Source organism: Hypanus sabinus, chromosome 4 (assembly GCF_030144855.1).
Source record: "Hypanus sabinus isolate sHypSab1 chromosome 4, sHypSab1.hap1, whole genome shotgun sequence".
Taxonomy (NCBI): Eukaryota; Metazoa; Chordata; class Chondrichthyes; order Myliobatiformes; family Dasyatidae; genus Hypanus; species Hypanus sabinus.
In genome coordinates this window covers 186,053,806-186,077,264 of record NC_082709.1, presented here as the reverse complement: position 1 = coordinate 186,077,264, position 23,459 = coordinate 186,053,806, and the positions used below count along the sequence as shown (strand labels likewise).

Sequence of the window (23,459 nt, the reverse complement as noted above, 5' to 3'; positions counted from 1 at the left end):
AAATTTACTTTGAACTTTGAAATTTAAGGTCTCCCCCTCATCTTGCAATGCTCTAGGGAGATAAGGAGAAAAACAACTATTTCCCAAATTAATGTGAAAATCTGGAGACGGAAGACTAAAGCCCATTGTGCAAAGTTCTGCAGATAGTGATTAGAAGATTGTAATGATATCATACCTTGTCCACATTGAACAAGGCACATATCCTTGCATAAAACGCCTTGTTCAAAGTTCCAAAGCTAATTGCCAGCTGAATCTAAGAGACAGGGACTGGCGTGGGAGGAAGCATCTCCATCTCCCCGGCAGTCATAAAGAAAACCAAACCAGCAGATTCCAATTTTAGATTATCTCTGGAACTTGTATCTGGTGAGCCAGATGGTTCTGTGGGACTCGTGCATTTTTATAATGCTTTGTTTTTGCCCCCCAGCTGACTACTCCATGAAAGAATCCAAAAATTATGTTCAGAAGACCCATCTCGGAATTTTTAAAGTTTCTGGGCACCAGCCCCTCACTGCTCTGAGGGGGTGAAGTATAGAATTTTCATTAAATTCACTTCCAGTGTTGTCTGCTTAGGAATTTTCTTCTGGCTGCAGCACAGATGACACTTGTTGCATAGAGAATTAACGACATGCATTCATCTCGATGTAAAACAGGATATGATAAACCAACTTTCTACTGTACCCCATGGTTAGTTCAAATAATATCTCTTGTGTTAGTTCATGAGAAGACAGATTACTACATCACTCCAGCAATGCAGACCTTCAAACGACAGCACAAAAATCAAACATTACTTTTTTAATCTGCCCTGGGCACGGGGAACAGGAGAGTGTACAGGGAACTTCACTCTGTATCTGACTGTCCCTGTCCTGGGAGTGTGTGATGGGACAGTGTAGAGGGAGCTTCACTCTGTATCTGACTGTCCCTGTCCTGGGAGTGTGTGATGAGACAGTGTAGAGGGAGCTTCACTCTGTATCTGACTGTCCCTGCTCTGGGAGTGTGTGATGGGACAGTGTAGAGGGACCTTCACTCTGTATCTAACTGTCCCTGTCCTGGGAGTGTATGATAGGACAGTGTAGAGGGAGCTTCACTCTGTATCTAACTGTCTCTGCCCCGGGAGAGTGTGACGGGACAGTGTAGAGGGAGCTTCACTCTGTATCTAAATGTCCCTGTCCTGGGAGTGTGTGATAGGACAGTGTAGAGGGAGCTTCACTCTGTATCTAACTGTCTCTGCCCTGGGAGTGTGTGATGGGACAGTGTAGAGGGAGCTTCAGTCTGTATCTAACCAACACTGCTCTGAGAGTGAGAGATGGGAGATTGTTGAAAGAGCTTCATGCTGTATGTAGTTTGTATTGTCCCTACTCTAGCTGTTAGTGAAGTGTAACTGGCATCTTGACAACTTGGGAAATCCCTCAGTTAAATGGGTGTAAAATGCATTTAAACAATGAATGTTTTGATTTTAATTTTGAATTTACTTTTGGAGTGGTGTCACAATTGCTTTGCAGTGTTATGTATCTCACAGCTTCAATAAATGTTTTCTCATAAGTGTTGTGTTAAGTCATTAAACCACTTATCATCTCTGTAACCATTCACTTTTTGCCATTTGATACTTTTTCAGTCCAGATTTTGGGCCATCAGTCTTAAGTCCCTGTACATACATTCCAAAGTTCCAAAAAAATCTCCTTGCCCAGTGAGCAATGGAAGTGTGTGGAAGTAGCTGAAGCTGGCGGCAGTGATGAACAATTGAGAGTATGAATGGAGGGATGTAGTGGCTGGGTGAGATGGAAGCATAACCAGAGTACCAGCACTGAATAGTTGGTCCAAATATCTTGTTGGCGAGTGTTCCCTTTTGGGTAATGGCACCCATAAGCAGGATAAATAGCTTGTCAATCGATAAGCACATCAATGTGGAATCAAATCTGTGGAAGCCATGTCAGTGCTACCTGTACTGTATCTCAAATTGCAAATTACTAATTTTTATTGAAGGAACAGTATAATTCAGGCAATTTGTCTTCTTAAATGTTGTCCAGTGTATTGTAATTTTTGATTTTGCAGGGATTTTCTGGGCATTCCAAAATCTCGGTGTCAAAGCCTAGTGCAGCAGGACACAAACTGGCCTTAGTGCAGCACAACAAACCTTGGGCCTAGTGCAACTCTATAAAGCCTGAGACTAGAGGAGCGCTACAAAGGCCAGGCCTAGAGGAGCACTTCAAAGCCTCAGATACTTGCTGTAGTTCAGCATGATTTGTTTTTTAACATGTTTACTTGAATTTCTTGCTGACTTATATCTTGGTGTGACAGATACCTCATAATGTGCTGATGAATATAAAAAACTGGTTTGTGGATGGAATATAATAGTAATGGTGAACTTTCTTTTGGAGCCGCAAAAATGATGTTCTGCTGAAGGGATATCTAACAGAGATCTGTTTTGTTCTCTTTCCCCTTTCACCCATCCTGTGGGAAAATCAGTGACATTCCAACGTGTTGATGGAGGAATGATGAGCAATGGAAGGTGAGTTCAAGAAAGTCAGAGCTTCAATTGTTCAATATTTAACTGAAGATTCAAAATTGTTTAATGTCATTTCCAGTACACAAGGGTACTGGAAAATGAAATCACTGTTACTCTGGATCTGATGCAGCACAAAAATCATAATCAGATAATAAATAAGAAAAACAATAAGTATGAATACTTAATATAGTTTGTAGACATAAATTGATTGTATGTACATATGGTGACACTGGGCATGGAGTGATTATACATAAGGTGACTGACAGGAATTGATAAAGTAGTGGTTGTGAGGGCTGTGGAGGGGTGGGTTAGTGGGTGGAGGTGTTAATCAGCATTTCTGCTTGGGGAAAGTAACTGGTTTTGAATCTGGTGGTCCTGGCTTAGCCTCCACCCTGACAGGCATGGGACTAACAGTCCATTAGCAGGGTGGGTGGGATCCTTCATGATGTTATTGGCCCATTTCTGTATTTATACGTCCTTCATGGTTGTTAGACTGATGCTGGTGACCTCAAACATTTAATGGCATTGTAGGATTCAAGACCTAATAATGTAAATACCCTCACTTTCAATCTGGAATTATCAAGGGGCCAGTCACACAATGATGGTGGCTGTACAAAAGAAGGTTCATTTACATTGATAGGGCCAGGCTATTGAGAAGTGGCTAATGGTTTGCTGAAAGTGGTGTCACTGGTAGACAGGGTGGTGAAGAAGGCCTTCGTCATTCAGTGGACTGAGTGTGTAGGTTACATTGCAGTTGTGCAAGGCATTAGTGAGTCTGCATGGGGTACTGTGTTGGATTTTGATCCCCCCGTTATAGAAAAGATGCCATTATCTGGAAAGAGAGCAAAAGAGGATTACTTGGATGTTTTAGGACTTGAGAAACTTATCTATGGAAAGAAGTTGAGAAGGCTAGGAGAATGACAGTGATCTTGTAGATTTGTATAAAATGAGGAGAAATATAGAAAGGGTGAATGCCGTCTTTTCCCAAAGGTTAGGATATTGGGAACAAAGGGCACTATTTTAAGGTGAGAGGGGAAAGATTTAGAAGGACCCTGAAAGGCAACTTTCTTCACCCAGCGGATGGGTCTTGTGTGGAATGAGCTACTGGAGGAAGTGGTCCATTAAAAACATTTGGGTAGAAAAGATTTAGAAGAATTTGAACCAAACCTGGGCAAATTAGGCTAACTTAGCTCATTTTCTTGGTCAGCATGGAACGTTAGGCTGACAGACCTGTTTCTTTGACCAGAGAGTAGAGAATCTGTGAAATTCAATGCTACAGGCAGCTGTGAAAGCCAAGCCATTGAGTATATTTAAGGCAGAGGTTGTTAGATTCTTGATTGATCAAGGCATGAAGGGAAACAGGGAGAAAGCAGGAGATTGAGGATGAGAAGGAAATAGATCATGATGAAATGGAGGAGCAGTTGATGGACCAAATGGCCTCATTCTGCTCCTATTGTATATCTTGTCTTGTGGTTTCCATGTCCTGTGACCCTTTGTAAGTCATTTAGCTGTAGGGAGAGGAACATGACATTGACATGCAATGATGGAATATTCCCACCTCACTCAGCCTATGCATACAGTCTGTGGTCCCATCTCCCAGTAAGATTCAGGAGCAGAGCAGCAAGTACTGAGAAAAGTTCCCAATATCTAATCCAGAGCGAAAGACAGGTAATGTTTAATGGCAGTTGGCCGAGCTGGAAATTATGGGCCAAAGCAACATTGGATGTTTAATCCCTTCCATGTATCATGAAAAGAACAGGTAACAAAGATAAAAATCTTCAAAAAAAAAGAAATCTACTGAATTCTTAGATAGATGTTGGCTGCATTAATTGGACATTATTACCATAAATGCTTTAAATGGCCACTTCTTATTGGCTGCTTCAAAATTGCTGTGAGTCTTCTGATTACACTGAATCGATCACATGGTAAATGACTCAGAGATGATGGATAGATTGGAGGCAGATCACCTGTCATTACCATACTGTGGGGACAGGCATTTCAGATTAATGTAGTGTACCTAGGGAACACGTTAAAAATGCATCAGGGCTCTCTGTTCTGACACAGCTTGCCCGCAAGCGAGGGTTGAACCGTGCAGTCATCCAGTTGGCCAATACGGCACATTATATTTTATTTAGAGATACAGTGTAGAACAGACCTTTCCAGTCCAAAGATGTGCACCACCCAGCAACCCAATCACAGGGCAACTTACAATGACCAATTAACCGCATAAATGGTAGAATCGACATGGAGAGGATCTTTCCTGTAGGGGGAGTCTAGCGCCAGGGGGCACAGCCTCAGAATGGAAGAACGTCCATTTAGAATAGAGATGAGGAGTGGTGCATTTGTGGAATTTGTTGCCACAGGCAACTTCGGAGGCCAAGTCATTGGATATATTTAAGGCAGAGGTTGATAGGTTCTTGATTAGTCCGGGCGTGAAAGGTTACGGGGAGAAAGCAGGAGAATGGGGTTGAGAGGAAAAATGGATCAGCCATGATGAAATGATAGAGCAGACTCAGTGGGCTGAATGGCCTAATTATGTGCCTTTATGTTATGGTCTAACTGGTATGTCTTTAGAATGTGGGAGGAAACTGGAGCAAGTGGAGGAAACCCGCACGTTCACAGGAAGGAACATACAACATCCTTACTGATGATGTCGGAATTGAACACCAAACTCCCCTGAGCTATAATAGCATTACACTAACCAGCTATGCTACCGTGGTACCCTATTCCCTTCACTCTGTCAGGACCAGCCATGCCCACATCTGTCTTGGCCTTGAGCAAACTGGGTCCAAGTCCATGACTGGGTCAGAGGAAACAGAGATGTTTACTTAACTGGGACAAGTCATAATTTGTTTATTACTGTCATATGCATCGAGATACAGAGAAAAACCTGTTTGCATGCTATCCAGACAGATCATTCCATTACAAATAATAGAATACAGGATATAAAGTCAAGTTTATTGTCATCGGGGCAAGTATTTGTATCAGAAGTGCAATGAAAAACTTACTTGCAGCAACATCACAGGCACAGAGCATCAGATATTCAATTTTCGCAAAAAGATCATACATTATATATGCAAAAGATTCTGCCGATGCTGGAAATCCAGAGCAACACACACAAAATGTAGGAGGATCTTTCTTCCTCTGTTTACTCCTCTCATTGATGCTGTCTGGCCTGCTGAGTTCCTCCAGCATTTTGTATGTTGCTCATAAATTATTCACAATTTTTACAAGTTGGAACGGAATTAAAAATAAAATAATAAATGAGGAACACACACAAAATGCTGGAGGAACTCAGCAGGTCTACAGAGATGAATAAAAAGTCGATGTTTCAGACTGAGACCCTTCATCGGGACAGGGAAGAAAGGGGAAGGACACAAGAATAAAAAGATGTGGGGGGCTGCTGTTAGAGAGGGGAAGGAACATTGCTAAAAGGTAATAGGTGAAGCTAGGTGGGTGGGAAAGGTAAGGGGCTGGAGAGAAGGAATCTGATGGGAGAAAGGGAAAGAGGAGGGATGCAGGGGGAAGTGATAGGCAGTTGAGAAGAGGTAATAGGCTGGAGTAGTGAATAGAAGAAGAGGGGAGACAGAGGGGAAAGAATACCAGAAGGAGAAATCAATGTTCCTGCCATCAGGTTGGAGGCTACCCAGAAAGAATACAAGGTGTTGCTCCTCCAACCTGAGAGTAGCCTCATCAAAGCACAAGAGGAGGCCATGAGTTGATATGTCGGAATGGGAATAGGAATCGGAATTATATTTTTTGACCATCAGGAAGTTTTGCTTTTTTGGCAAATGGCGTGGAGTTGCTCAACAAAATGGTACAACAGGTCACAGCAATGTCGAGGAGGTCAATGTAGGACATTGGTTTGGAAGTGTTACAGTTGTAGCGTTATAAATAGTTTTCCAGTTACAGAGAAACTACAGTTCAAGTAGACAAAAACTTCAAAGGCCCTGGCAAGGTAGATTGGGAGAATCAAGATTTCACCTTTACAGGAGAAGAGGTCCATGCAATTGACATAACAGTGGAATAGAAGCCTGATGGTACGTGTTCTCAAGCTGTTGTAGACCGCAGTATACCCAACAAGAAATGGGATAAGAGAAAATGTCTGGGGTAGGAGGAGTCCTTGGTTATGTTGGCTACTTTTATGAGGCAGCAGGAAATGTAGACAAAGTCAATGGGGGAGAGACTTGTCTGATGGACTGGGCTGTACTCCCTGTTATTTTGGGCACAGATTTAAAATGATGGTGAAGAGGCAGATGTGAGTAAGGACTTATTCTTTGCACAGATGTGGTGATGATGTGAAACTCACTGGCTGGTGGGAACACAATCTCAACCTTCAAAGAGGAATTCAGCATACTGTGGATGGAGAGTAATTTCTCGACCTACATGAGAAGTTGGAGAGTGAATTTATGGGAACCATCACAAAGTCACTCAAGACAGAAGATAGACTACCAAAGCTGGAATCTGAAGCAGCACATAGGAATCTTGAGTAACTCAATGGGTTAGGCAGCATTTACGGAGGGACATGATCAGTTGACATTTTGGGTTGAGAACCTTTAATGATAGAAGGAAGATGCATGGTATGAAGAGGTGACTGTATCTGGTAGGTGACAGGTGGATCCAGCTGAGGAGGAATAATAGGCAGGTAGAGGATGGGACAGTGGGAATAGTGACAGAAGCTGGGAAGTGAAGCATGGAAGTGACAAAGGTCTGCAAACTTAATGGGCCAAAATATCTCCTCATGCATCTTAACGGTGCTGTGATTTTAAGTTCTCAAACTCCTTCAGTTATAAAACACCAGTTGCTCTGACCAAATGATCAAATCCAGGAGTGGGAGAAATTTTCTTAGGGTCAGAAGATACCTATCAAGTTTTGAGTTCTCTACTGATAAATGACAGGGACCAGGCAAGGACAAAGGGAACCCTGCCAAACCCAGTAATCTTGATTGGGGCAAGTCAGTCATGGTGCCTCAGAGGGTAATTGTTTTTTGTTACATAGAAACATAGAAAACCTACAGCACAATACAGGCCCTTCAGCCCACAAAGCTGTGTCAAACATGTACTTACTTTAGAAATTACCTAGGGTTACCCATAGCCCTCTATTTTTCTAAGCTATTTTTCTATTGTTCTTGGTTTCTTCCAGTAGACCCGGCCTGCTTAACCCTGGTGAATCCAGCTACCCGTGGCTCGCAGACTCCTGGCCTGCCACCAGCCTTCCCGTCAACGGCAGCAGCAATGGCCCCAGCGACCTGGGAGGAGTTGGGAACTTCAGCCGTGGAGGTGAGTACAAGCCGAGGTTCGGTTCCATTTGGTGGACTCGGGACCTCTGCTGCAAGACCCCAAGGTCCCTAGCTAGGAGGGAAGGGAATGTGAAGATTTGGATCATGTGAAGACAGTTGAGTTTAGTATGCTGGATATGGATATAGTTGTATTGGTGCAGAACCAGAGATCAGAGTTCAGTCCCAGCATGGTAGCTGTGGAACTAACAATCTATAGCATAAGAAAAATTATTCATTTATAATGGTGACCATGAACACGACGAATGCCCCAGCTAGTTCACTGCAGTCATTCAACAGGTGACACCTGGCTAATCTGTCATCCTTAAAGATTTAAAGATCACCTTTATTTGGCACAGGAGTATTGAAGCATCGAAACATAGAGTGAGATATGTTGTTTGCGCCAATGACCAACACATCTGAGGATTCTGAAAGTGAAAGGGAGCCTGAAAGTGTCAGCATGCTTCTGGAGCCAACGTAGTGTGTCCATAACCTGCTAACCCTAACCCATACATCCAATACCTACCAATCTCTGCCTAAATGCATTGATGGGCCAACTTACCCGGTAAAGCCCCAGCGAACAGGTCTCCAGCATTGAATCTGGCTCTGTGGTTCTTAAGGGAAGTGGAGAGAAGCGGAGAGACTGGTAGGGATAGAGGATTCAGAATCAGGTTGAATATCACTGGCAAATGTTATGAAATTTTTTGCTTTCTAGTAGCAATACATTGTAATACACAATAATAGTAATAAAATGAAAATTACAATAAGTATATCTAAAAAAATAAATGAAATAAGTAGTGTACAAAGAGAAGAGAAATAATGAAGTAGAGTTCATGGGTTCATTGTCCATTCAGAAGCTTGATGGCGGAGGGGAAGAAGCTGTTCCTGAAACTCTGTCTGTGTGCCTTCAGGCTCCTGCACCTCATTCTTGATGGTAGTAATGAGAAGAGTTCATGTCCTGGATGATGGGGGTCCTTAATGGTGGATGCCACCTTTTAGAGGCATCACCTTTTGAAGGTGTCCTAGATGCAGGGGAAGCTAATGCCCATGATGTAGCTAGCTGAGTTTACAACTGTCTGCAGCTTTTTCTGATTCTGTGCCATGGCCCCTCCATACCAGATGGTGATACAACCAGTTAGAATGCTCCCCATGGTATATCTGTAGAAATTTGTGAGAATCATTGATGACATACCAATTCTCCTCAAACTCGTAATGAAATATAGCCACTGCTGTGCCTTCCTTGTAACTGCATCAATATGTTGAGCCCAAGATAGATCTTCAAAAGATGTTAAGATAGATGGATATTTTATTGATCCCAAAGGAAATTTCAGTGTTACAGTAGCATTACAATTGCGCAGATATACCAATATACAAATGTTAGAAGAAAATTAAAGAAGAATAAAAAATAAGTTATGTCAACCAGTCTATCAGGAGGGAGTCATTGCCACTCTCGCTAGAGGTTGTCTCATTATAGAGCCTAATGGCCGAGGGTAAGAATGACCTCATATAGCACTCTTTGGAGCAGCGCAGTTGCACCTAGGAACACCCAGGAACTTAAAACTGCTCATCCTTTCCACTTCTGATTTCTCTAAGAGGACTTGTGTGTGTTCCCCTGACTTCCCCTTCCTGAAGTTCACTATCAGTTCCTTGGTCTTGCTGTCATGAAGTGCCAGGTTGTTGCTGTAACACCACTCAACCAGCAGACCTACTTCACCCCTGTACACCTCCTCATCACTTTCTGAAATTCTGCCAACAATAGCTTTTCCTTCTGCAAATTCATAGATGGAATTTGAGCTATGCCTAGTCACACAGTGAGTGTACAGCGAATGGAGCAGAGGGCTAAGCACACATCTTTGACGTGCACCAGTGTTGATTGTCAGTGAGGATGCGATGTTATCTCCAACTTTCACTGACTGCAGTTTCCCAGTGACAATGTCAAGGATCCCCTTGCAGATGGAGGTACAGAGGCCCAAGTTTGGGAGTTTGTTGATTAGAACCTGAAGGTATTATTGCATTGAAAACAACAGCAGTCTGACATAAGTTTTACTTTTGTCCAGCAGAATGGAGAGCAGTGAGATTGCTTCCATTGTAGACCTATCGGGCAATAGAAAAATTATAGCAGGTCCAGATAATTGCTTAGGCGGGAATTATTTCTGGTCGTGACCAATGCCTCAAAGTGCTTCATCAAATTAGAGTGAGTGCAACTAGGCAATGGTCATTGAGGCAGTGGTATGAAGCAAGTGGGATATTACTTCCCAGAGCCAGGGTCTTCCACCAGTTCTTTAGTCAGACATTCAACCTCCTTATCATCCTGTTCTTATCCTCAATGGCGCAGGAATGCTATACATCCAATGATTTGGCTTCCATAGATTTGTGTAGCAACAGATTCCATAGTTTCACCACCCTCTGGTTGAAAAAAGATACCTGGACATCTCAGTTCTAAAGTGAAGTCCATCCGAGGCCGTACCACAGAAAGGGAATTACTCCAGTTCCCTTCCCGTCTCTCTACATGGCCTTTCGTTATTTGTTGAAGTATTTATCAAATTCATTACTAAAGTTCTTCACAATCTGCTCCCACTGCCCATTCAGGCAAATCCTTTGGAATCACAGTAACTCACTTATATTGATGTTTGTTTTCTTTTTTATGCTGCAAGGTTTCTAGGAAATATTTTACATTCAACGTGTTCAGTGAAAGGTTCATTTACCTCACACCTTAACTCAAGTAAACCCGGCTGACAGGTGGAAAATCTGATTGAGATGAGACACTAAAGTACACCAGGTATATTAGGAAAGGTGGCCGAGAAAATGGTGAAAGAGAGAGGTTTTAAAGCATGCCATGGACAAGGAAGGAAGGAGAGAGACTGAGGAAATGTTGGAGCCAGCAACCTGGGCACAGCCAGTGGTTGGGGCTGATTTAATACAAGTATGGTGATCTCAGAGTATTCGGATGAGACTGAAAAGGTAGTGAGGGCCAAAACTGTGCAGAGATTTTAACAGGAATTGGAAATTTTAAATGGAGGCCAGATGCTGAGCATCACGCTGTGTAATTCCTGCAATTTCTCGGTGTTGTTTTTATATATAAAGGATGGATTTAGTCAGTGGATTGTGAAGGGCATTGAGCATATCACAGATGGGGACTGTATATCATCTCCCCTCTGTTGGTTCATGGACTGCATCTGTTCCGAAACACTTACACTCAGGATGACATGTTTATTTTTCATGTCAGATGTGGTCGTTTGCAGACTTGCCTACGGATCACTGACTAGTTTTTTCTCTTTCCCTCTCTCCCTGCCTTTTATTTCCTAACTCTCTTGGGCACTCTCACTCTCTCTCCTTTTCTCCCCTTTCTCCCTCTTTCTGCTTCCCTGCCTCACTCCTCTTTCTCTTTTCCTCTGTTATCCCCTCCCCTCTTTTCTCTCCCTTCTCTAACTCTTTCTCGCCTCCCCTTCTCCTCTGTCCTTCACCCCCTTCCCCGTTCTCTTCTCCTCTTCTCTCTCTGTTTCCTCCATCCCCTACTCTCTTTTTGCCCTGCTTTTCAATTTTTCTCTTATTCCTTTCCATTTCTCTCATTCACTCTCTCTATCCCTCATGTTTTGCTTTTCTCATTCATACTCTCCCTTTCCCTCTTTTACTTGTTGTCTCTTTCTCTCTTCACCTGCTCTTCCTTTCCTTTTCTTTCTCCCCTTCCACTGCCCTCTCTCTCTCTACCACTCTATCTTCCCTCTCTCCCACACTCTCTCCCTCCCTCTCTTCACTCTCTTTTGTTCTTTCCACATTCTCTCTCTCACTCTCTCTTCCCTTGTTTCTGCCACTTTCTTTCTCTCCCTCCTCACACTGCCTCTCTTTCTCCCCTATCTCTCCCCTTTTCTCCCTTCTACACTTTCCACCATTCTCTCTCTTCTTCTCCCCCTTTCTCCCTTGCTTACTTTCACTGCCTCCCCCTCTCCCACTACCCTCTCCCCTCCCCCCCTCCTCTGCCCCCTCCCTTCAACCTCACCCCTTCCTCCTCTGCGCTCACACATCTTGCCCCCACACGTCCCTCAGGCCAGAGCGATAAACTGGGAACAATGCTTTCGGACAGCGCCATTTACAGCAGCATCGATGTCACCACCAAGGCTGGCTTCAGCAGCCCAGGACAGGTCACCCAGGCCACGCCATACGCCACCACCCAAATCCTCCACTCCAGCAGCATCCAGGAGCTGGCTGTTGACCTGCCCGACCCCCAGTGGAAGAACTCCGCCCAGCAGAAGTCTGACTCTTCTGGATGCACATACTCTCTGCCAGAGCAGAACAAGTTCAACAATGGTGAGTGGGAAAGGTGTACAACTTGGGGTAAGTTCAGTTAGAGTGCACAGACACTTCAAAGACAAATGAGAAGGCTTTCATTGTGCTTCAGACAAGGAGTTTCAGCATCATGGTTTCATGTTTTTGGCATCCTAGATGTATATGAGCCTAGACACGTGGAATTATGAAGAACTGGAACATAAATTTGAATTTACATCAGTCTGCACGAATCCACAACTTTTCCTTCCACCTTCTTCCCAAATCCCTCACCATCTTTTAACTATTTTCCACAATTCAATTCTGCACCCCAACCTCCTCCTCAATCCTCAAGCCCTCTGTATCCATCTACTTGTTCTTCCTCAAAACAATTGACATACCTTCATCTACGTTCTCCCCATATTTCTCAATACCACCAACCAACCTTCTCCCTAATCTTCAAGCCCTACACACCCACCATCCCCCTGCCCACCCTAAACCTACCGATATACTTTCTTCCCCAGTCCCATCTCCCGCATTCTCCCCATATTTCTCAACATCACTGACCAACCTTCTCCCCAATCTTCAACCCCTACACACCCAACTTCTCTCTGTTCACCCAAAACCCACCCACATATCTTCTTCCCCAGTCCTATCTCTCACATTCTGCTCATATTTCTCAATGCTACCGACCAACCTTCTCCCCCAATCTTCAACTCGTACACAGCTAGGAGTCCACGTGAAATCCTGTAGACTCTAGCCCAAAGATTGCATCTGCATCCTGGGATTAAACAAGCTAAAGTTTTATTGCAGTGAGTTTTGCACCCATTTTCCTTTTGTGCACCATTAAAATGGAACCAGATGCAAAAACAATGGTCCTGATGATGAGACTCATGTTTGCAAGTAGTTTTTGCTGTTTCCTTAGAACCTCCACTGCTTTTGCTTTAACTGCATGTACTTGCATGTGCTTGCACCATGACCTAATAACACCTGATGCCGCTGTGACTTCTACCCTTTGACCTTTAGCCCTGCTTATCATCCCTGACTACCGATTGGCTGAGGGATTGTCTAACAGAATGCCTCACAACCATTCTGAGGACTTCAGCACCTCCAGTTCCCACAACAGCTCAGAAAGAAGCCTCTCAGGTTTGTCCTCCATACTAACACTACCATCTGAATCCCATGAGAACAGAAGAAAATCTGCAGATGCTCGAAATTCAAGCAACACACACAAAATCATGGAGGAACTCAGCAGATCAGACAGCACCTATGTAAACGAGTAAATAGTTGACTTTTTGGGCTGAGACCCTTCATCAGGACCCTGAAGTGACTCAGCCCGAAACATTGACTATTCTCTTTTCCATAGATGCTACCTAGCCTGCTGAGTTCCTCCGGTATTTTGTCTGTGTTGCCCATGGAAGAAGGTCTGGCGATATATTAATGAAATGGGTCAATCTATGACAAGCAGTTTCCTTGTGCACTCTGTCTTGTTGGAAGCTAACAATGATGTACTCATGCTTGGAGATTAATTTCTTGTCCTTAACTCCAGCCTGAAGAAAAGGGAGAGACTTACAGTGTATCGAAGGGTCCCAGAGATGCAGTGGACTGGTCAATGGGATAAAGAATAAAATATGTCAAACGGCTAACCCATGCCAACTTCCTAGCAACCATGAGAGCACAGGGGACTGATCACTGAAGTTTGTTATGTTACCAAAGAATCTACAGGGGATCCCAACCCTATGTTATGGCATAGATCCCAGGTTGGGAACCCTTGCTTTACAGATGTACTGTGGAGAACTTTCAAACTGGTTGCTTCACCACCTGGTATGGAGGGACCAACGCACAGGATCGGAAAAAGACGTAGAGGATTGTAACCTCAGCCTGTTCCAACATGGACACTAGCTTCCCCACCAATGAGGACCTCTTCAAAAAACAATGCCTCAGAAAGGCAGCATCCATTGTTAAGGACCTCCATCATCCAAGACATGCCCTCTTCTCATCTCTACCATCAGGGAGGATATACAGGAGCCTAAAGACACACACTCAGTGTGTCAGGAACAGTTTCTTCCCCCCCACTATCAGATTTCTGAACGAATGATGAACCATGAACACTACCTCATTATTTTGTTCTCTTTTTTGCACTTCTGGTTTAATTTTTTTAAATTTTCTTATTATAATTTACAGTGTATTTTATGGATTGCACTGTACTGACATCACAAAGCAACTCGTCTTAACATATGTCGGTGACAATAAATCTGACCCAGACTCAGATACCTGGACTGATTCTAATATCAGGAGCTGTCCCTGTACTCCCGTAGCAGCCTGCACTTCCAGCATGGATGTTGGAATCAGAATCAGGTTTAAAATCATAAGACCATAAGACACAGGAGAAGAATTAGGCCGGTCGGCCAATAAGGTCTGGTCCGCCATTCCGTCATGGCTGATTATTATCACTCTCAATTCCATTTATCCTCTTTTCGCCCTGTAACCTTTCATGTACTGACCTAATATCTCCTCTTTAAATATATTCACTGACTTTGCCTCCGCAGCCACCTGTGGTGACAAATTCTACAGATTCACCACCCTCTGGCTAAAGAAAGTCCTCCTCAACTCCATTCCAAATGGACATCCCTCTAATCTGAGTCTGCACCCCCGATCCTCTGTTTGGCTGCAGCAGGACAGAGGAACAGAAAAAATCTGAGGTGGAAATCAAGAGGTAGTGAGGTAGTCTTCATGGGTTCATTGTCCATTCAGAAATCTGATGGTGGAGCGGAAGAAGCTGATCCTGAAACGGTTCCTCTTCCCCAATAGTAGCAATGAGAAAAGTCACATCTGGATAGTGAGGGTCCTTAGAGGTAGATGCTGCCTTCTCGAGGCAGCACCTTTTGAAGATGACCTCAATGGTGGGGAGGGTTGTGATCATGATGGAGCTGGCTGAGTTTACAAACCTCTACGGCTTTTTCAAATCCTTCACTCTGTATCTAACTGTCCCTGCCCTGGGAGTGTGTGATGGGACAGGGTAGAGGGAGCTTCACTCTGTATCTAACTGTCCCTGTCCTGGGAGTGTGTGATGGGACAGTGTAGAGGGAGCTTCACTCTGTATCTGACTGTCCCTGTCCTGGGAGTGTGTGATGGGACAGTGTAGAGGGAGCTTCACTCTGTATCTAACTGTCCCTGTCCTGGGAGTGTGTGATGGGACAGTGTAGAGGGAGCTTCACTCTGTATCTGACTGTCCCTGCCCTGGGAGTGTGTGATGGGACAGTGTAGAGGGAGCTTCACTCTGTATCTGACTGTCCCTGCCCTGGGAGTGTGTGATGGGACAGTGTAGAGGGAGCTTCACTCTGTGTCTAACTGTCCCTGCCCTGGGAGTGTGTGATGGGACAGTGTAGAGGAAGATTCACTATGCATGCCATTTGTACCTTTCCTATCCTGGGTGTGGTGATGGGACTGGGCAAACGCTGCTTAATTCTGCATGTAACCTATGTTGTGTCTGATCTGAGCACATCTGAAGTTAACTCAGTATCTGATGCAGTGTTAAATGTGTAATCCTCAGACCTACTGACAACTCCCTGGGAGTAGAATCAATAGTGCACATCATGTTTTTATACAGAGAGTGATGGGTATGTGGAACATCCACTCAGGGTGGTTGTAGAGGCAAATATATTAGGGACATGAACAGACTCTTAGGTAGGTGCATGGATGAAAGAATAATGGAGAGAATTGTTAGGTTGATCTTCGAACAGGTTAAAAGGTTGGCACAATATTGTGCGCCCAACGGCCTGTTCTATGTTTTTTGTTGTGAGGTATACCATCATCTGTCCTCTAAATCACTCATTTCCTCTAGCCATGGTAGTGTAGCGGTTGGAGTGATGATGTTACTGTTCAGGGTTTCAGACTTCAGAATTCAATCTGTTGCCCTCTGTAAGGAGTTTGTGTGTCCTCCCTGTGGAACACATGGGTTTTCTTCAAGTACTCTGGTTTCCTTGCACAATACAAAGGTATACCGGTTAATAGGTTAATTCGTCAATGGAAATTGTTCTGTGATTAGGCAAGAGTTAAATTGGGGGTTGTTGTACAGTGTGGCTCCAAGGTCTGGGAAAACCAATTCTGCACTCTTTCCCTACCCCTGCCTGTAACATTTCCTCATTGCTGTCTCATCCAGAATGGTCTGATGTTGTTATGTCCACATCACTTCATACTCCCGATATTCAAGTGCCTGTCATCCTGTCATGGAACATAGAACAGTACAGACAGGAACTGGCCCTTCATCCCACATGCTAATTTCACTAATGGCTCCTGATATATTCTGCTGGCTCACGATCCCGCGATAGAAGAGCTACCCTTTGAGAAGTAGTGGCTCAGGGCTTGTATTCACTGGAGTTGAGAAGAATGGAGGAGTGGTGAAGGGTGGGAAATCTCATTGAAACCTACTGAATACTGAAAGGGTTAAGTGGAGTGGATATGCAAAGGACTTTTCCAAAAGTGCAGAAATTTAGGACCAGAAGGGACAGCCTCAGAATAGAAGGATGTCCATTTAGAAGAGAAATGAGGAAGAACTCCTTTAACCAGAGGATTGTGAATCTGAGGAATTCATTACCGTAAATGGCAGTGGAGGTCAAATCACTGGGTATACTTAAAGTGGAGGCCCATAAGTTGTTGATTTAGATTATAAAACCATAAAATATATGAGCAGAATTAGGCCTTTTGGCCCATCAAGTCTGCTCCGCCATTCAGTCGTGGCTGATCTTTTCTTCCCCTCCTCAACCCCATTCCCTGGCCTTCTCCCTATAACCTTTGATGCCATGTCTAATCAAGGACCTATCAATTTTTACCATAAATATACCAAATGACCTGGCCTCCACAGCAGCCTATGGTAACACATTCTAGAAATTCACCACCCTTTGGCTAAAGAAACTTCCCACATCTTTTTTTTAAATGGATGTCCCTTAATCCTGAGGCTGCCTCTGTCATTACGGGAAACATCCCTTCCACATCTACTCTGTCTAGGCCTGTCAAAATTCAAAAGCTTTCAAAGAGATGGCCCCCTCATGCTTCTAAGTTCCAATGAGTTCATCTAACTTCCCTCATATGATAACCCTTTCATTCCAGAATCATTCTTTTAACCCCCTCTGGACCCTCTCCAATGCCAGCTCATCTTTTCTGAGACAAGGAGCCCTAAACTGTTCACGATACTCAAGGTGAGGCCTTATCAGTATCTTATAAAGCCTCAACTTCACATCCCTGCTCTTGTATTCTAGACCCCTTGAAACAAATGCTAACATTGCATTTGCCTTCCTCACCACCAAGTCTATGTACAAGTTAACGTTTAGGAAGTTCTGTACAAGGACTCCCAAGTCCCTCTGCATCTCAGATTCATGCAGTTTCTCTCCATTTAGAAAATAGTCTGCACATTTATTTTTACTACCAAATTTCATGGCCATGCATTTTACAACATTGTATTTCATTTGCCACTTTCTTGCCCATTCTCCTAATCTGTCTAATTCCTCCTGCAGCCTACCTGTTTCCTCAACACTATCTGCCCTTTCACCAATCTTTCAAGAATCAATAGATTCTGGCATTGTACTGGATGACTGGAAAATTGCAAATGTTACTCCGCTATTTAAGAAGGGTGGGAGGCAGCAGAAAGGAAACTATAGACCTGTTAGCCTGACATCAGTGGCTGGGAATTTATTGGAACCAATTGTTAGGGATGAGATTACAGAGTACCTGGAGGCACGTGACAAGATAAGCCAAGGCCAGCATTGTTTCCTGAAAGGAAGATCCTGCCTGACAAACCTACTGTAATTCTTTGAGGAAATTACAAGCAGGGTAGACAAAGGAGATGTAGTAGACGTGTACTTGGATTTTCAGGAGGCCTTTGACAAGGTGCCGCACATGAGGCTGCTTAGTAAGATAAGAGCCCATGGAATTACAGGGAAGTTACTAGTGTGGGTGGAACATTGGCTGCTCATCAGAAAACAGGGAGTGGGAATAAAGGGATCCTATTCTGGTTGGCTGACAGTTACCAGTGGAGTTCCACAAGGGTTGGTGTTGGAACCGCTGCTTTTTAAGATGTATGTCAATGATTTGGACTATGGGATTAATGGATTCGTAGCTAAATTTGCCGATGATACAAAGATAGGTGGAGGAGCGGGTATTGTTGAGGAAACAGAGACCCTACAGAGAGACTTAGATACTTCAGGGGAATGGGCAAAGAAGTGGCAAATGAAATACAATGTTGGAAAGTGTATTGTTATGCACTTTGGTGGAAGAAATAAATGGGCAGACTATTGTTTAGATGGGGAAAGAATTCAAAATGCAAAGATGAAAAGGAACTTGGGAGTCCTTGTGCAAGATACCCTAAAGGCTAATCTCCAGGTTGAGTCGGTTGTGAAGAAGGCGAATGCAATGTTGGCATTTATTTCTGGAGGTATAGAATATAAGAGCAGGGATGTGATATTGAGGCTCTATACAGCACTCGTGAGACCACACTTGGAGTATTGTGTGCAGTTTTGGGCTCCTTATTTTAGAAAGGATATACTGACGTTGGAGAGGGTTCAGTGAAGATTCACAAGAATGATTCCAGGAATGAAAGGTTTACCGTATGAGGAACATCTGGCAGCTCTTGGGCTGTATTCCCTGGAGTTCAGGAGAATGAGGAGAAGATCTCATAGAAACATTCCGAATGTTGAAAGGCTTGAACAGGTTAGATATGGCAAAATTATTTCTCATGGTAGGGGATTCTAGGACAAGAGGGCACGACTTCAGGATTGAAGGATGTTCTTTTAGAACTGAGATGCAGAGAAATTACCATTCAGAGGGTAGAAGATCTGTGGATTTTGTTGCCACAAGCGGCTGTGGAAGCCAAATCATTGGGTGTATTTAAGGCAGAGAAAGATAGGTTCTTGATTAGCCAGGGTATCAAAGGGTATGGGGTGAAAGCAGGGGAGCAGGGGAATTGGATCAGCCCATGATTGAATGGTGGAGTAGACTTGATGGGCCAAATGTCCTACTTCTGCTCCTATATCTTATGGTTTTATAATCTTCATATTGTCTGCAAACTTGGCAACAAAGCCATCTATTCCATCATCTACATTATTGATGTGCAGCATAAAAAGAAGTGGTCCCAACACCGACCCCTGCAGAATACTACTTGTTACTGGCAGCCAACCAGAAAAGGATGCTTTTATTCCCACTTGCTGCCTCCTACCAGTCAGCCAATGCTCTACCTATGCCAGTAACTCTAACACTATCTCCTTCAGATCCCTTGGGTGCAGTCCATCTGGACCACATGACCTATCTGTCCTGAGGTCTTTCAGCTTTTCGAGCACCTTCTCCCTTGTAGTAGTAACTGCACCCAATTCTCGTCCGTCTCGCATTACAGCATCTAGCACATTGCAAGTACCTTGCACTTTGAAGAATGATGCAAACTACTCATTTAGTTCATCTATCATCTCCTTGCCTCCATTATTATTTCTCCGGCCTCATTTTCTAGCGGTCCTATATCCATTATCATCTCTCTTTTATTTTTTACATACTTGAAAAAGCTTTTTCTATCCACCTTGATATTGTTTGCTAGCTTGCTTTCATATTTCATCTTTTCCCTTGAAATGATTCTTTTAGTTGCTTCCTGTAGGTTTTAAAAAACTTTCCAATCCTCTATCTTCCCACTAATTTTTGCTTTGTTTTATGCCCTCTCTTTTGTTTTTACATTAGCTTTGACTTCCATGTCTGCCATGCCACAGTCCAATACTATTTTGCCATTTGGCTATTTCTTCATTTTTATACCCTCCTGTACCCTGTACCCTCCCCATTTTTCCCAGAAACTCATGCCATTGCTGCTCTGTTGTCATCCCTTCCAGCAGCTCCTTCCCATTTATTTTGGCCAACTCCTCTCTCATACCACTGTAATTTCCCTTACTCCACTGAAATACTGTTACATCAGACTTTACTTTCACCCTATCAAATTTTAAGTTGAACTCAATCGCATTGTGATCACTGGCTCCTAAGGGCTCTTTTACCTTAAGCTCCCTAATTGCCTCAGGTTCATTACATAACACCCAATTCAGTATAGGTGATCCCCTAGTAGACTCTGTCACTGCTCTAAAAAGCTATCTTGTAGGCATTCAACAAACTCACTCTCTTGAGATCCCACAGATCTGTTGAAATTTGTAAAGATGCCCATGGTTACATGGAGAAGGCAGGAGAATGGGTTTAAGAGGGAATAGAAATCAGCCATGTTGAAATGGCGGAGATTCGATCGGCTGAATGGTGTAAATCTACTCTTGTGTCTTACGATCTGATGAAAATAGTGTGAGCCCCTGGATACAGGCTTTAGGCAACCAAAGGCCCCATTGAGTACTCTGCTTAGCTCTCATCCCAGTCGGCCAGACTTTGCTGTACCATCTGCCTTCTGTGATAGATCTCTCCCAAGGAAAGTTGAGGTTGATAAGTTCTTAATTAGCCAGGGCATCAAAGATTACAGGGAGAAGGATGGAGAATTGGGTTGAGAGAGGAATAAAATCTGCCATGATTAAATGGTGGAGCACTCGATGAGCCAAATATCTTAATTCAGCTCTAATGCCTGATGGTCCAACCCCATTCTGACTCTGATTCCCTGCACTTGTTCTGAACACACAGCCATTCCTCTGGTTAACAGGCCTATTCCTGGTCTGTCTGTTCCCGACACTGAACCCACGTCAACCCTCCTCCTCCTTCTCTCATCACCTTACCTTGTTTGAAGTATAATAATGTAAAATGATGAAAATAATGTAAAATGATGAAACCTACAGACAGTAGTTGGAACAGTCGATCTGTGCAGAGCAAGAGATAGACAGACAGATATGTTTCAAATGCATCTCTTGTCAAAACAGGCCATGCTTTATGCATCCTTTCCTCTGCTCTCTCGCAGATTGCTTCTATCGTCTTCCCTTTCCCGCTTCAGAATTCCTGAATGCTCATTATTTTGCCTCTATGCTTTGTGTCCCTCTCCAGCAGCGAGGAGATGCATTGGGGTTGGGGTAGGGTTTATCTCTTTTCCATCGGCACAGTTTTGTTCTCAGGAGAACAGAAGGCAGCTTTTCCAGCCCAATGCACCGAGGTCATCATCTGTGTCTGTCCACCCACCTGGACTCTAACTGTTAATAAGCAACGAAGTTAATTTCCAGTCACCACAATTTTTTTGAGAGAGTTCCAGATTTCCCTTTCTCCTTGCAAAAGAGCTGCTTCCTAAGAAATTGATGTGGTGCCATATGTGTACTTTGATAATAAATTTACTTTGAAATTTGTTCAATGTTGGCTCTCAATTTGAGGAACAAAGTTCCATTGAAAAGAAAACCCAGCCTGTCCAGTCCTCCCTAAAACTGAAATACTCCACTCCAGATGAAATTCTGGTAAATCTCCTCTGCTTCCTCTTTACTGCAATCAGATGCAGTGACCAGAACTGCACACAGTTCTCAAGCTATGGTCTAATTAATGTTAGAATCAGAATCAGAATTGGCACTGGAGTGAGTGACGCCACTTGTGGGCAGGTCCCAGCACACTCTTGGTATGTTTGCTAAAGCAAACAGTGTATTTCACTGTATATTTCAAACTATATGTGATAAATAACTCTGAATCTGCATAAATATGACTCAGAATCAGATTTATTGTCACAAATTTGTTGTTTTGCAGTAATAGTACACAACAAAACATTAAAAAATCGAAATAATTCGGTAGATGAGAGACACACCGCAGCTCTTTAAAGGATGCAGAGAAGAAACATCTCTTTGAAGTACTCGCAAAAAAAAGCTGCCCACATAGCTTCATATAAAGATGCCTACAAAGTCAACAATGCACCAACCACGCTGTGACTAAACGGGTTGTCCTTCTGTATATTGGAAGTCTCTCGGAAATTATGGCCCAATTGCTCCAAAAACAGAGACTTTTTGTCACACACAAGTTAACATCAATGTTGAGGACACTACTCTGCAGAAGAAAAGTACGAAACAAATGATTAGACTATTGAGTGGAATCCAGCATCAGCCAGGATGGAATGACGGAGCAGACTTAATGGGCTAATTCTGCTCGTTATGTCTTATGGTCTTATGGTCTAGGACCAATGTGGTCTAAAAAATTGAACGTGGGGACTGCAGCAAATAATACATCAGCCAAACTGGGAGAAAACTATCCACAAGGATCCATGAACATCAATTGGCTGTGAGGCGGCATGACAAACTCTCCCTCTTCTCTACCCATGAAGATCGAAGGGGGCACAAATGCGACTGGGCTTCAGAGAAAGTCATGGCACAAGCAAGCACGTGGCATGCAAGAAAATTTCTAGAAATGTGGTTTTCCACAAACAATTCTGTGAACAAACATTTAGAACATTTAGCCCTCGATTTTATTTAGACCACAAGACCATAAGACAAAGGAGCAGAAGTCGGCCATTTTGCTCGTCGAGTCTGCTCCACCATTTCATCATGAGCTGATCCAATCTCCCTTTTAGTCCCAATCCCCCGCCTTCTCACCATAACCTTTGATGCCCTGACTACTCAGATACCTATCAATCTCTGCCTTAAATGCACCCAATGACTTGGCCTCCATTGCCACACGTGGCAACAAATTCCATAGATTCACCACCCTCTGGCTAAAAAAATTCTTGCGCATCTCTGTTCTGAATGGGCGCCCTGCAATCCTCAAGTCATGTCCTCTCGTACTAGACTTCCCCACCATGAAAAACAACTTTGCCACATCCACTCTGTCCATGCCTTCCAACATTCGAAATGTTTCTATGAGGTCCCCTGCTCATTTTTCTAAACTCCAAAGAGCACAGTCCAAGAGCGGTCAAACGTTCCTCATATGTTAACCCTCTCATTCCTGGAATCATTCTAGTGAATCTTCTCTGAAGCCTCTCCAATGTCAGCACATCCTTTCTTAAATAAGGAGCCCAAAACTGCACACAGAATTTCAAGTGAGGTCTTACCAGTACCTTATAGATCCTCAACATCACATCCCTGCTCCTATACTCTATTCCTCTAGAAATGAATGCCAACATTGCATTCGCCTTCTTCACCACCGACTCAACCTGAAGGTTAACCTTAAGGGTATCCTGCACGAGGACTCCCAAGTCCCATTGTATCTCAGAACTTTGAATTCTCTCTCCACTTAAATAATAGTCTGCCCGTTTAATTCTTCTACCAAAGTGCATGACCGTACACTTTCTGACATTGTAATTCATTTGCCACTTCTTTGCCCATTCCTCCAATTCTCCAATCTATCCAAGTGAATTATGTGTTGTTGTGGACCAATACACGAATTTCACCACACAACCAACCAGCAACAAGATTTCCTCACTACATCGCAAATGAATTTCCGAAATGATGCCCAATCAGCAGATTGGAGGACACACCACAATCAACAGAGTACTAACAATGTCTTCTC

At 43.5% G+C, this 23,459-nt stretch overlaps 1 protein-coding gene across 5 annotated transcripts in view; it reads left to right on the top strand.

The window, feature by feature from the left end:
* robo2 (roundabout, axon guidance receptor, homolog 2 (Drosophila)) overlaps positions 1-23,459 on the top strand; it is a 596,210-nt gene that overhangs the window by 485,333 nt on the left and 87,418 nt on the right. For 4 of the 5 annotated variants that reach the window (XM_059969005.1, XM_059969004.1, XM_059969001.1 and 1 more), the window contains exons 19-21: positions 2,464-2,506; positions 7,646-7,782; positions 11,823-12,083. In XM_059969005.1, the coding sequence (XP_059824988.1) occupies positions 2,464-2,506; positions 7,646-7,782; positions 11,823-12,083 (441 nt within the window). The remainder of the gene's footprint in view (positions 1-2,463; positions 2,507-7,645; positions 7,783-11,822; positions 12,084-23,459) is intronic. The other variant, XM_059969002.1, reaches the window with a different exon arrangement.